The following is a 14,699-nucleotide window of genomic DNA, read 5'->3' on the forward strand; positions in this document are numbered from 1 at the left end:
AGGAAAACATCTTAAAAAAGCATTTTAATCAGTCAGGTTTCATCAAAGGCCAGGTCTCCCCCAAGCCACTCTCTCCCTCCTCCTCTATCAACAGGACATGGGTAGAAGATACAATTAAAAGCCCAGGGGTAGAGGGAAGGACTGGGAGATCACTCACCAATTACCATTATGGACAAAAGAGACTAGACTTGGGGAAATAAATTTAATTTATTCCCAATCAAATCAGAGTAGGGTAATGAGAAATAAAATCAAGTCTTAAAACACCTTCCCCCCTCTCCTTTCTTCCTGGGCTCAGTGTTACTCCTGATTTTCTCTGCCTCCTCTGTGTGGACTGGACAGGGAATGGGTGTAGTGCATGATACGTTGACTCTCCTGCTCCTTCCTCCTCACACTTTTCCCTTGCTCCAGTGTGGGATCCCTCCCATGGGAGACAGCCCTCCGTGAACTTCTCCAGCATGAGCCCTGCCCACAGGCTACAGGGGAATCTCTGCTCAGGTGCCTCGAGCTCCTTCTACCACTCCTTCCCTGGCCTTGGTGTCTAGGGCTGTTTCTTTCACATATTCTCTCTCCTCTCTTCTGGCTGCTGTTGTGCAGCAGGTTCTTTTCCCCCTTATTAACTATGCTATCTCAAAGGTGCCACCACCATCACTGATGGGCTCAGCCTTGGCCAGCAGTGGGTTCATCTTGGAGCCAGCTGGCATTGGCTCTGTTGGACACGGGGGGAGTTTCTGGCAGCTTCTTACAGAAGTCACCCTTGCGGCCCCCAGTCCCACCACCAAAACCTTGCCATGTAAACCAAATACAGCTTGTGCTTTCTGACTGGAAATATGTCTCTGGCTAAGAGGACCAAAAAGCCAAAAGTCCTTATTTGTGGAATATAAAAACAGAGTAGAAGTCTTCCTGATTTATTTAAATTGTTACAAAATACGGTTGTGTTTGGTTTTTTTCTTATCGTTCTGTTTGACAGTTAAGTCAGTTTAAACCTGGAGTATTGCCAAAAGCCATTGTCCAGTTAGGATCCTCCCTTGTGTTGCAGGCATTAGGTATCATTGTGTTAGAAGGTGATCCAGCTGGAAAACAAGTACATTGCCTGTTGTTCTTCCGAGCAGTTTTCATCTGTGGGTTTCTTGATCCAAGCTGCTGTGTGGCCGAAGGGTTGGAGGTGCTCAGGCAGGAGGGTGAGACTGTCCATTTTCACAGAATCACAGAATGGTGTGGGTTGGAAGGAACCTTAAAGCTCATCTAGTTCCAGCCCCTCTGCCATGGGTAGGGGCACCTCCCACTAGACCAGGCTGCTCTCCAAGCCCCATCCAACCTGGCCTTCAACATTTCCAGGATTGGAGCAGCCACCACTTCCCTGGGCAACCTGTGCCAGTGTCTTACCACCCTCAGTGAAGAATTTCTTCCTAATGTCTTATCTACGTCTCCCCTGTTACAGTTTGAAACTGCTACCCCCTCATCCTATCACTGCATGCCCTTACAAGTCTGTCCCCAGCTTTCCTGTAGGCCCCACACTTTTACTATTAACACCAGCAGCTACAAGGCTGAATACAAGTTAGAAATTAAGAGGTATTGGTCTTATGAAATTGAATTTAAGAACAAAGATACTTTACATATTATAAGATATTTCAGGATTGTGGGGAAAGTGTATGTATGGAGAAGATTCAGTTTCCTTGGAAGTCAAGATGCAGTCATCTGCATTTCTTCCCCTCACATCACATTTTCGTCACAGCAAGTACTTGAGCTGGTTAGAGCACCTGTCAAACCACAGCTGCAACATCACTAAAGGAAGCAGTTTGTTAGGGTTCATGGAGTTATCAGTATCATAGAGTTCTGTAGCTGGATTGTGCCCTTTGCATCTGAAAACTCTGCCACGAAAAACAGGAAATGCATTTGTGATTGCACAGTGCCAAGAGACTCTAAATGCTTATTTGATACATACTGGGGCTGTGTAACTGATTACATTTGTTTGTTTGTTCCTTCTGATCCAGGACTTCAAGATGACAGGAAGAGAGTTTCTTCAGCTAGATTCTCCACACCAAAGCCTATATTTGGAAAGATTTAAGCGGATGGAAGTCATAAAAAAGATATTCAATGAGCTTCCTAAAGCAGATCAGTAAGTGCTGGTAAAATAAGTGCATTGAACATTTCAAGTCTTCTGGAAGCTTTTCTTTTCCCTTATTCTTGTACCGCAAATCTTCCTTGAAGCTACAAAAATATTTAATTGTGAAGATGTTTGTTATTGTTCAGAACAGAAAACTTGGTTTGCGTTTCTAAAACGTGGTTAGTTCACTGTTCTCTGTGCTCCTGCTCAGTTGGTTTCTGGCATGTGCTGCCCAATTCTTAAGGTTCTGGAATGGCTGATCAGCCCTGGCTGGCTCAGAGCATTCATACAGACCTATGCTAGAGCTAATACATTTTCTAGCAAACTGAAATGTTGGACAGGATAAGGCTTGTGATTCTGCAGGAGTCATCTTGTGTCCAGCAGGGCTGGCCTAGAGCCAGAACTGAGTGAGCATCAACCTGCTACTTTCATTCTGCACTGCTCCCTGTTTCAGGAAGGCAAGGCTGAGGTATCCAGGTGGTGCTGGGCAAGCCAGCCAGAGTCATGCAGGCTCACCAGCAGGGTTCTGAGCAGCACAAAATCAGCTAAATGCCTTCTGGGCATCACAGACAACCTTTTTGTGTTTTGAGATACTGCATTTCACTGCAGAACTTTACTGGACCTGGGCTGGTTCTGTAAGGAGCCATTTGCACATACATATCATACTGGAAAAATTCTGTATAAAAAAGAGTAATTGGAAGCTTTTGCTTCATTTTTTAAATAGAACCAAATTGCTGGCTAAACACATGGCCAGTGGTAACCCAGGGCCTCCCCACACAGGTGAGAAAGAGAAACACCGAGGCTTTATCCCTCCTGTTCAGTCAGTGCTGCAGCTTTGTGTAGGATCTACTCCTCTGCCATTCATAGAATCATAGGATGGTTTGAGTTGGAAGAGACCTTAAAGATTCCAACCCCCCTGCATGGGTAGGAACACCTCCCACTAGATCAGGTTGCTCAGAGCCCCATTCAGCCTGGCCTTCAACACTTCAAGGGATGGGGCAGCCACAACTTCCCCAGGAAAAAAATAATACAAACCCCAAAGCCTTTCATCATCCCTTCCTTTTGTGCAGTGTAGCAGTTAAGTACAACAACAAGCCTGAATAGATTCTGCCGGTCCTGGGTACGTTACTCTATTTTGGATTCTTACATAGGCTGCTAAATTTTAATCCTGGTCCTCCATATTGAAGTATATGTACACATGCATTTCACTGCCTGTGATTGTAAACATACCAGTAGGATGAAGAATGAAGACTGGTTGGTAGACACTGTCCTCTGGGGGCATTATGTGAATGATACCTAGTATTGGGAGAATGGGGATTTGAAAAGCAAATTATTTTTAAAACAAAAAACCCAAAACAATAAACATAGCTCCTAAATTAGGGCAAGAACAATATTGGACCAGTAAAGTTCTTCTGCGATATAGTATCAGAACTGAATTGTTAGTAGCTTATTTTCATGTTTGAAAATCTGGTATGTACCAAGGATGAAAGTATTTTCCTGTTCAAAATGAGAAATAGTTGGTGACATTGATGTCAGGTGTTTTTAATGTTTGAAGTTTTGCAAGATTAGCACCTACATCTCTGAAGTCTTTTTTCTGTGACTTGTCAGTGCTTAATGTTACTCTAAGCATTAAAATGTAGAAGAATTTTGAGGTGGATTTTTAAAAATCACATATTTAATTGCTAAATGGTTTAGAGATTGTCACATTTGATACTTTTGCAAATAAATAGGACATTTGGCCCAGCATAATTTTTGGGACTGGTTAAGCAAATTTTTTCCTTTGAGGCTTTAGCCATAAATCCAAGTTATGACACATTTTTAAAAGACACTTTTAACATAATAATAATAGCAAAGCCTTCCAGTGATTTGCTTTGCCTGGCAATAGTTGGGAATTTTAGATTTGTGGAAACCTAAAACGAAGAGTTGTTTCCACTAATCAACTGACTTTGCCAGATGTAATGCTAAAGATAATGCACAACTTCCTTCTGCAAGTCACAGAATAACAGAAATCAAGTCAAATGAAATAAATCCAGACTGCTCATCAGGCTTGTTAGATTGGCATGCTCCCCCATTCCTTCTCTTGTGTTACCTGCTGTAATGGAATGTACTCAAATGGGAACTGTTTGTCAAGATATTAAATGCTGACTATCTCTGCCCAGACTTAGTTCTGTTCTGCATTCATCGTATTACAGATTGCTGACAGGAGTAGCTGCTCTAAACCATATGTTAAAAATATGGTAGATAACAGAGTCCAGTCGCTCTGTGATCAAGGGAAAAAGAGAAGCTCCAGTTCTGTAAACCAGGATGTAACCTTGAACTAGCATAGCCTCCTAGCAAGGTAGGACCTTAAATGTAGGTGTTCCATGCACACAGGGAAAGCTTACAGCCCTTCAGCGTATAGGGTCACTACAAATGATCTGCCAGCAGCTGCTGAGATGGCTTCTGCAAGATGTCAGTTGCCAGCTGTCCCACCAGATCTGTTGTGTAAGCTTTTATGTTGAAAGTAAGTCTATAATTTTGGGTAAGCAGGCTAGAAATAAGGTTGATGACAGGAGCTAGCTGTGATTATAGATTTTTTTTTTCCAAGTTCTTTTGAGAAAACAGTCTCCTTAGAAACATCTTAATTACAGCAAATTTCATAGTTTCTATTAGCCATAATAGAACAAAAAATGTAGAAGAGGCTTCTCAGTGTTTCTGTCACTTCCTTCTTGATGTGTGTGTAAACTTGAGCATAAAGCAAAGGATGGTGCTTACTTTTGAAAGTAGTTATCTCCCTTTTGCACTAGTGAGAGATTTACATCTCTTACCTCTTACTGTAAAATATTCAGAAGTGAATTGTAGCACTGAGTGAACCAAACCTTTTTACAGTTCTCAGTTGCTGAAGTGACTTCTCGTCTTTCACAGGAACCTTTGTAATCATGGATCATACTTCCTTGCAGCAAATTCAAGCTTATGTGGCTTAGCAGCAAATAACTTCTTCAGGAACATCTTACATGTCAGGAAGGCTGCCTTTGTGTCTGCTTTGCCAATGGCTGTTGTTCCATTTCTTTCAACAGCAGCAGCTTATGAAGTTTTTGTGCGCGAGTCTTTGTTTTCAGGTAAAACCTTTATTATTCCTTGTTTTCAAAAGGGCTTTGCATTCTGTATATAGAGTAACACCAGAGAGGCTTTTCTTCTCTGCACAACAGTGGTCTTGAACTGTTGTGGTCTTGAAGACTCTCATTTTGTAAAGCAGTTTGAAAAACAGATTATTTAATGCATTGGGCAGCAGTGAGTTCTTGAAGTTGAATGGGAAAGGAGATACATGTGTTGAATTATATATGTTTATTTTAAAAATATTGTAAACACTGATTTTTAGCATTTTTCATTCAAACTCATGTCAAAGTGACTGCAACCAAGCAGTTCAGTTTCCCTCATCTGTATGATTTCATTTGAAGGTCAGCTTTAAAGTGATAAATTCTTCATGGGTTGAAAGGAGAGTGAGTGAGTGAGCAAGTGAAAGAAAAAGGAAGAGTCCTTTCCACATTTCTTTTCTACCTGTTGAGTGAAAGAAAGAGTCCTTTCCACATTTCTTTTCTACCTGTACAGCTTGGCCATTTCTGTCAAGCGCCAATTTCCATGTTGTTGCACACAGCTTATAAATGTGTTGGAGCTATGTAGATATTGACAATGAAACATTTTGTTTGTCATGCAGGTGAGCTGAACTGTGAGGTCTGTGCTGTGGTCAGAGGAGGACTGATAGGAGCTGTTGTGGGTGGGCTCTATCCTATTTTCCTGGCTCTCCCCATGAACGCAAGCCTCGCAGCCAGGTACGTCTTACTAACCTGCAGTAAGTGAAATGTGTGTATTGGTCAAATCTGCAGTTTTCAGTTTAAATTGTGTAGATTTTTGGCCTAGGTACATCTGTCACCTTGTAGGCTTTTAGTACGTGGAAGAGGGATTTACATTAAGGTCATCTAATTACAAGGCAGTTAGCAAGAGCTATGCCAGGCCTCCAAAGTGAAACAAGATCTGCAAGCTGATACACTGCAAAGCACTGATGTTGAGCTAGAGCCTTACAAGCTGCCCATGAGGTGCCTGGGTATGTGAAATTGTGGCTCCTGTCCTGCCAACTGTGAAAGTTGTTGCTTAGTGTTGTTTGGCTGGATGGCAGAGAGACCTTACTGGGCAGTGCCCAGCAGCCAGACTCCCTGGCAGGTGCAAGTGTGGTTTGGGTCAGAGCACAGTGAGGGAATGGTGAGACTTGGTGAGACGTCAAGTAACATGGTCAGGATGGTTTATAGCAGTTATCCAGAGAGCTCAGCACCACCAAGTGAATTTAACTTAGGAGAGGATAAGTATCTACCTAAATATTTCTCATCACTGTAATGTTAAATCTTGATGCTTACATTGGATGGGGAGAAAAAGTAAGTTTCTATGACTGTTTCTGTTGTTTAGGTATGCTTCATCTCCCCTGCCAGGGAAGGAGAATCTGTTACGCTACTGGCTCACAACTGGTCAGCCTGTCTTTAGAAAGATGAGTTGGGCTGTACTTGTACAGCTTCTAACTGGATTGTATCTTGCCACTAAACATCATGGAATATATGTTAAAATACTGCAGCAGATGAATACTAACAGGGATCCCGAAGAGCTACAAGCATGAAGTTAAGCAACTTTTCAATTGCCTTGGATAAGTAACCATAATAAACAAAGAAAGAAGTGGTTGCTTGCTGCCTTTTTAATAGAAAAAGTTAAGACTGCACTGGTGTTCTTTTCAGTTGTGACCTTAAATGCAAGTTAAGTTTTTGATGATTTCCAGTTTAGTGTGTACACCTGAATAACAGCTTTATAAGGACAGGTGTTTTTTCTTTGGAAACAGGAGGGGGGCGGTGGTAATTTCTATTGCCTGCTTATTGTTTGGCTCTAAAGGGATGCTACATCTTTCAGAAGCTGTATAAATGACTATTATGAAAAAGGTTATTCTTCATAATGCAAACTATAGTGATATTTTTTTAAGGGAGGGACAGGGAATGAAGGCAAGTTTTTTCTACAGATTCCTGAAGATCTGAGTATTTTTCTTCATTCTGCCAGCATAGAATTTCTGTCACATGATTATACTTTTCAGGCTATTACAAGGGTCACTCTATACCCTGCAGAGAACAGTATTCACAGAGCAATCAGGAGTGATGCTTGTGTCAGACTTCCCCACATATATATCAAGTGACAAAAAAGAAAGCCTAGTCCGAACAAACCTTGTCCTTGCAACCAGTTTGCCTTGAAAATTAGTATTTTCCTGAAGCAGCAAACTGTTGAGAGGCCTCAAATGCCTAGTGCTGCTACTGTGATATCTCAGCTATCTCTAGTTTTAAGATGAGTGATCCAAAGTCATTCATTTACCCATCAGGCTTGTCTTCACATTGGCAACTGTATGTTCTAGAGCAGTATCAATTGCCAGTTTTCCTACTGCATTAAACGTGGTTAGTGTATTCTGCAGTTGGAGAACTAAATCAGTTGTTTTCCTACAGAAACAATCATGTCAATTTGATGTATGGTCTCAGCTGTAAACCCCATAAAATTACTGGTCAGCAACCATCTACACTTCAATAAAATTCTAGTAACCTCAGAGATGCATATGGAAGTATCTATTAATGAGAATTTAGAACTCAGCATTGAAGCATAATTGAAATAGTTAAAAATTTACAGAATCATCAAAGGTTGGAAAAACCTTCAAGATAATCAAGTCCAACCATCTGTCCTACAACCCCTAACCAATAAACCATCTCCTGAAACACCACGTCCACCTGTTTTTTTTAACACCTCCAGAGACAGTGCCTCCACCACCTCCCTGGGCAGCCTGTTCCAAGGCCTCACCACTCTTACTGGGAATACATTTTTCTTAATATCCAATCTGAACCTTCCCTGGTGCAACTTGACCCCATTTCCTCTTGTCCTATCTCTAGTCACCAGGGTGAAGAGGCCAACACCCACCTCACCACAACCTCCTCTCAGGTAGTTCTGGAGAGCAATGAGCTCTCTCCTCAGCCTCCTCTTCTCCAGGGTGAACAGCCCCAGCTCCCTCAGCCTCTCCTCATAAGACCTGTTCTCCAGACCCCTGATCAGCCTAGTTCACTTCTCTGCACCCTCTCCAGCACCTTAATGTCCTTCCTACACTGCAGTGGCTAAAAACTGCACCCAGTGCTCGAGGTGCAGCCTCACCAAGGCCGAGTAGAGGGGCAGGATCATCTCTCTGGTCCTGTTGGTCACACTATTCCTGATACAAGCCAGGATGCCATTTGCCTTCTTGGCCACCTGGGCACACTGCTGACTCATGTTCAGTCAGCTGTCAACCAGCACCCCCAGGTCCCTCTCTGCTGGGCAGCTCTTCTCCCTCAGCCTGTATTGCTGCTGGGGGTTGTGGCCCAAGTGCAGGACCCAACATTTGGCCTTATTGTAACTCCTGTCATTGGCCTTGGCCCATCGATCCAGCCTGTCCAGATCCTTCTGCAGAGCCTCCCTGCTGTCAAGCAGATCGACACTGCCACCCAATGCAGTGTCATCTGCAAACTTACTGAGGGTGCAGCATGCACTCATGCTCTAGCACTGCTGAAAAGTGTCTTAAAGGAGTTTTATCATATTTATCTTTTTTCCTAACAGATTTGCTGTTGCATCAGGAAAATCATGCAATCTTATTTCTCTCTAACCAGGGGTAGCAGCCTGATGGTGCAGGGAAGCAGCAAAGACAGAACTTCCACTGCAGCAGGGGTTATATAGTTTAGTTTTCAATAACTCAAAGTATTGCTGTACGTGCGTTGTTCCAATACTGACCAGTATCTTAATAGCATCTAACCAGTCATCCTGGCCTTACCTTCATCACCTCTGCTTTACATATTCTCATGGGGCAAATATCTTACATGACAGTGAATTACAGTATCTCCAGAAGTCATCAGACTTTAACCAACAGAAACACTTACCTGTGGTAATAAAAACATAAAATAAAGCTTTTACTTCGCAATAGTGTCTTCAAGAATTAAAATTAACGGCTCAGTTAATTGTGAGCACTTCACAGATAAGATACAGTAAATGGATCCTAGTGCTTTTCAAAACCATCTTCCATCCCGTGTACTATTTTAATTATCACTTCAATTGATAGCAAATTTATTCTCAGTCATCAAAATGCATGCTTGGACAAGCCACATTTTTTTAGATATTAATCTCTTAAGGTGAAATGTAAAGACTACGTAACAAAACAAAACAAAAAAGACAATACTCAGTGTTTCTACTAACTTGCAAAGTCGAATCTTTGTTTTCAGCCTGACTAATACACAATTTGCAAATACGTATTTTAATTCTTCAGCATTGGTCACATCAAAGGTCAGCTAAATGCTCCTTAGGCCAGAAAGGTGTTGGATTTATAAAAAAAAGTAAACTTCTCAATTGTAGCCTGTGTACTTCTCTTTAACTAACTGCACCGGGGAAAAAGTTTTCAGAAGTAAGTTAAAGACTGAAATTTCAAAATTCAGGACACTGAGATACTGTCAGTTAAGTTCTGGCATACATGTGTGTGAAGGGTTCTCACACAGATCTGGAAACATTCCTTCTGTACCCCACCTCATGCAGGGGGTGCAACACACCTCACACCTCTAGAAGCCAAAGGGTGAGCTTTTTACCAGCTACGGGACTCCTCAACGAACTCCTTGCAAACACTGCCTCCCTGTTGGAAAGTCTTGAGTTAAAACAAGTTACAGTTGCCTCCTTTCTCCCACTGGTTTAGTAGAAACAAACCAGTCATGGATGAGGTGTCACAGCCACGGCTTGTACGGCATTCACAGAACACACAACCCATCATGATGGACTTGTGACTATCCAAACCTGAGCCATTGCCAGGATAATGCCAAGAGACTTGGCCATAGAAAATAATAAACAAAAATACTGAAGTATCAGTCTTCTGTATGTACCACGTTTTGATGGTGAATCTCAACGTTACAGTTTCTTCCACATTCTCCTCTCCACTGTACCCACCCTAGTCCAGCTCCCAGCATCCTCCTGGTAATGAACACACAGAATTACTTCTCCAAATCTGCATATCCCACTTAAACTGGGTGAAAAACTGTAGAATCAACTACTGCCAGTGCACAGTTTTACACAGGCTGGTCTTTAAACACAAAGCCCATTTGAACATCTCCGTACCCAACACATCCTTCAGACATTTACAGTCTAACAGCAAATACAACCCTATAAACAGTTGGTTCTAGCAGAAAACATCTTAAACTACAAGCTCTAGAGAATCTGAAAATCAGTAAGTTTACTACAGGCCTTTGTGTTTTGCCAAGGATCTCTGTTTTACAAGTAAAATTGATTACAGTTTTGACAAGTGACATGAGCAATCTGATAATCTGCCAAGTGTTGGAATATGGTTCCCTACATTTACTTTGGTATCACCTCTCTGGGCAGCTAGAGAGTGCGGAAACACCAGTTTGGTTTTCCCTCTCAGATGCTGCTTAAATTCTTCAGAGGAAAGAAAGAGAAGTTAATTTAGAATGGTACTTAGTCACGGTACTGGAATCAAACTGTAAAGGACTAATATGAGCACAAAACTGTTTCTTCTTAAGTGCTAAATAGTCTTCAAGCAGCTGTGGGATGGAGAAATACTGGAAAATGAAGGTAGTGCAGCAGTTTGGCACTAATGGCACTTGGTTCTGTGGTGTGTACAGTTTAACAAACAAATTTCAACACTGAACAGGCTTTCCTACAACTACTATTACATTCTTAGGCATTTTTTTTGGTCAAGTGTTCTTTTTTATCAAGCTGCAGACGACCTTCACTAGAATGTCTGGATGCTGCAACACCAGCAAGCTATTTTAAACAGCCCTCTACATATAAAGCATTTAAGTTGAACAGAAATCAAAGACGTGCATGGCTTGCTCTTCAGCTTTAGAAATGCTCTGTCCTTTCAGCACCCTCAAAACTTTATTTATTCTCACTCATGTTTAGTGTGGAATTAACCATCTGATGAAAAATTGTGGTTTAACAGCATATTCTTAACCAGTCATCAAACTTCAGAACCTAAAAATGGGACAGAAAGGAGGAAGATGCCAGCAGACCACAGAAGTGTTTATGTAAGTTTCACTCCTCTGTGGTTTATTCATCAAAAGATATCCACATTAATAAAATATTAAGAAAAAACACTGTAAAATACAAGGAGTGGTGAGTTTCAGAACTTCAACTCTATCTTCACTTCAGGCAATAATGCCTTCATTTTGCCCTCACCACAAACTTCAACTTGAAGACAGATGAGGAAGAACTTTTCTCCTGCAAAACCCTGTTCCATTTTTTCTCATGTTCCAACAGATGACCCAACAGCACTAATAGCATTTTTCCTTTCCTGTTTTCCCATTTTGTGTCACGAACCACTCAACTGAAGCAAGGGATTAATGAGAAGAAAAAGGTGAAAAAAGCAACATTTGAGCCCATAAACTGAAAGATCAACAAGTCTGATTTTATTATATTGTATTCTCATCTGGATGGCACAAAAATTACAAAGAAACATTTACAATATATTTTCAAGTATTAAGTTATGTCATTTCAAGGCTTCCACTTCAAAAAGCTACATTAATAATACACCATACAGATAGTACAGTCAGTTTAGAATTTCAAATAACTTCTTCCCCTCTATTTGGTTTAAATATGATTCAGTAGGCACTAGAAATGCCTGCAGACACTTACTTTCTTGGGACTTGACCTTGCTCTTGTACCAGCATATATAATTTTGCATGTCAGAAAATCAGCCACTCTCAGACATAGCTCACAGATAGTTCATGACTAGTGATGTGCAGGTTCACAACAGAGACCTGAACTAAGTCCCTGACCTCTCCCATTTAGCAGTGATGTGAAAAGAAAGAATGCATATTTAAGTTAAATTAAAAAACTTCTACACTGAAGTAACCGTGAAAATGCCGTTTTAACATCTCATACTTGCTACATTAGTGTTTCTCTTCTCATCAACTGAAAACTTCATTTAAACTTAAAAATAAAGCACATTCATAGTAGTCTGAGCTAGGCAGATGGAGCCTCGGTTGAATTTAACTCAATTATTTCCATTTTGTATATCAGTCAGTACAGGTTTTGGTGGTTGACTCTGGTTCTGTGGCACTAGTACAACCCATCAGTTACAGCAGGGCTATACAATTTAAGATTGCAACTTTAAACATTGCTGTTGATGCCACCACTGAGGTGTAAGGTAACACATATCCCACTAAGCCTTCTTTGTGCTGGCAATGTACCCTGAACAGATGGAAATCTGCATACAGTGGAGTAAAACCTGTTTGATAGGATATTTTCTTTTAAAAAAAAACATCTTGGATGACAGTAAATGATCTGAGCATTCAACCTTTTTTTTTTTTTTTTTTAACCAAAGACAGCAAAAGCCCTGTTACCTCTTTATTCTCATTTCTTATACTACCTTTTAAAATAAAGCAGGAAATGTGGCGAGCAGCTGGTCCCGTCTCTTCTGCCCCAACACAGCTGAATCCACTTTAGCATAAAGAAAAACAAGGATGCTAAATACACATATACTTTATCACACAGTGATGTTTCACAAAGAAAAATCAAACTCCTCTTATAATGATGAACACTTGGTAGGGTCTAGCACCAATAAAGCAAATGACTGAGAGAAAACACTTTCACCTCTACTTAGCCTTAAACACAAAATTTAAGGCTTTAAGAAACAAGACTTCAGAAACACTAAACAGAATATTTTTTTAAAGAAGTCAGTAAATCAAACTGGTTTAGGAAAATCTATTCTTTGTGAAACCTCACTTTACATATTAGCATTTTCACATTTTCTTCCCCCAACTGACATACATATAAACAACCTAAACATTATCATACAACTGAAAAAACAACCCACTCATCTTTTGTCATAGGGAGAAACACTGCCTAGTACAAGAAAACACACGCTATTGTTTGCCAAACTATTTTTCTTCCTATCTGTTAATTATGAAGCATTTTTCAAATCATTAGCCTCAAGATACGTATTTGTTCATTTCCAAACAGTGCTTAATTATTTAAAGTTATAGATTTCCGGATAATGTAAGAGGCTATATTAAGAACTCTCCAGTAAAATTAAGCACATGCATATACATGCAGTATCTTTAAAATTTAAAGCTACTTTGAAGTAAAACAGGAATTTCAGTGTGCACGGGCAGAACTTTACTTAAGGGAAGCTAAAGTAACAAGTTACTTCAATGCACTGCATTCTCCAAACCACAATTCTCATTAGAGGTCCATGCAAAAAAACTGACTCCTCTGCATGAGGACTCCACTGTACAGATATAACCAGTGTTCAGTTTCAGTTTAATCAGGGAAAACTCCACAACATGAACTGGAGTAAGCTAGAGAAGGACTTTTTTTAGGTACCGTGCATCCCTAACACTAGACAGTATTTTAAACCAACAGGTCACAAATTCTGTGACCATTTAAAAGCAATTTACTTACACTTTTGGGACAGTCCCCTATGAGAAAAGGCTGTAAATATCACATCCTCCTTATTAGCATATTTTCCCCTTTTCAGCTCATCAGATACTCAGTTTAATGAGAAATTCCAATTTAAAATGGCAAAAGCACTTGTTTTTTTTTTTTCAATTAAAAACACAGCTTGTGTGTTGATTACTATGCACATATTCATTTAAGAAAGGAAACGAGGAAAACAGCTAATTAGAATGATACGATTGTAATCTCCACCATTAGTTATCATTCAGAGCTAGTAACATTTTGGCAGAGTAGGCCAAGGACCAGAGAGATAATTTCCTGAACCAGTCATTAGAACAGACCGGCCTAAGCAAAGCAAGCTGTCTGATACCGCATTATGGGAATATATTGATCCTTACCAGGTTGCGAGGTGGAAAACGACTGTTCTTTAACCCCTACACAACGGAGCCTGGCAGGGCAAGCACCTAAAAGAGAAACTGTCAGAGAGGTTTTAATAGTAATGTATAACCGAGATGCAGTACAATTTTATATGCATGCTTTCTTTTGCCGATCATTACTATTTTCTTAAGTCTGTCCAGTGACGATGTCTTAATGAAGATTTTGGTTTGGATTTCTAAGCAAGCATTTTCGGCTCCTCAGGATAAGCAGGCTAAACATTATCTGACTTAAGACCGGGTAGTCAGCGTTATCTTTACTGGCAACTGCGAAGTGGAGCCGAGCACACCTTCATGCATCAGGTCGGCATGATCTTTTCACCCAAGTGCTGCAAACGGGCTCTGGCGGCACCTCTGCGTGTGTTCGCGCGTGTCAGTTTGCACGATAACGATCGCAGGGCCGTACGCAGCTTTGCACGGCTCTTTACGCCAACCAGGCACAGACCACTACCGTCCGCACGCCAGACTGACATGACCTACAACCAAGGCCACCATCTGGCTCCCACTGTGCCGTCAGAGGATTTTTTTTCTTTGCTTACCCCAGCCACTTAAGTGCCAGGTCCCCCTCCTCTCCGTCTCCCCCAAGACCACCCCATCACCACTGTATTTATGCTTCTCCTCCGCACCAGCGCCTGCTTCCTCCGCCGCGACGCGAGGCCCCGAGGGGCGAGAACCCCCACGAGTACTTGCAGACC

The 14,699-nt window shown here is 41.1% G+C and overlaps 1 protein-coding gene across 1 annotated transcript; it reads left to right on the top strand.

Moving 5' to 3' along the window:
- The first annotated feature begins 1,980 nt into the window (after positions 1 to 1,980).
- Positions 1,981 to 6,794, top strand: TMEM126A (transmembrane protein 126A). The gene is made up of 4 exons (XM_010002545.1): positions 1,981 to 2,116; positions 5,009 to 5,202; positions 5,799 to 5,913; positions 6,542 to 6,794. Exons 1-4 carry the CDS (start codon positions 2,001 to 2,003, stop codon positions 6,744 to 6,746), a joined length of 630 nt encoding a protein of 209 aa, XP_010000847.1. The 5' UTR covers positions 1,981 to 2,000; the 3' UTR covers positions 6,747 to 6,794.
- The last annotated feature ends 7,905 nt before the right edge of the window (positions 6,795 to 14,699 follow it).

Source organism: Chaetura pelagica, unplaced genomic scaffold (assembly GCF_000747805.2).
Source record: "Chaetura pelagica isolate M959 unplaced genomic scaffold, ChaPel_1.0 scaffold388, whole genome shotgun sequence".
NCBI lineage: Eukaryota > Metazoa > Chordata > Aves > Apodiformes > Apodidae > Chaetura > Chaetura pelagica.

Coding starts and splice junctions, on each gene's coding strand:
- TMEM126A (XM_010002545.1), top strand. CDS start 2,001: ATGACAGGAAGAGAGTTTCTTCAGCTAGATTCTCCACACCAAAGCCTA. Junction 5,203..5,798: donor GCGCGAGTCTTTGTTTTCAG/GTAAAACCTTTA, acceptor TTTGTCATGCAG/GTGAGCTGAACTGTGAGGTC. Junction 5,914..6,541: donor AACGCAAGCCTCGCAGCCAG/GTACGTCTTACT, acceptor TCTGTTGTTTAG/GTATGCTTCATCTCCCCTGC.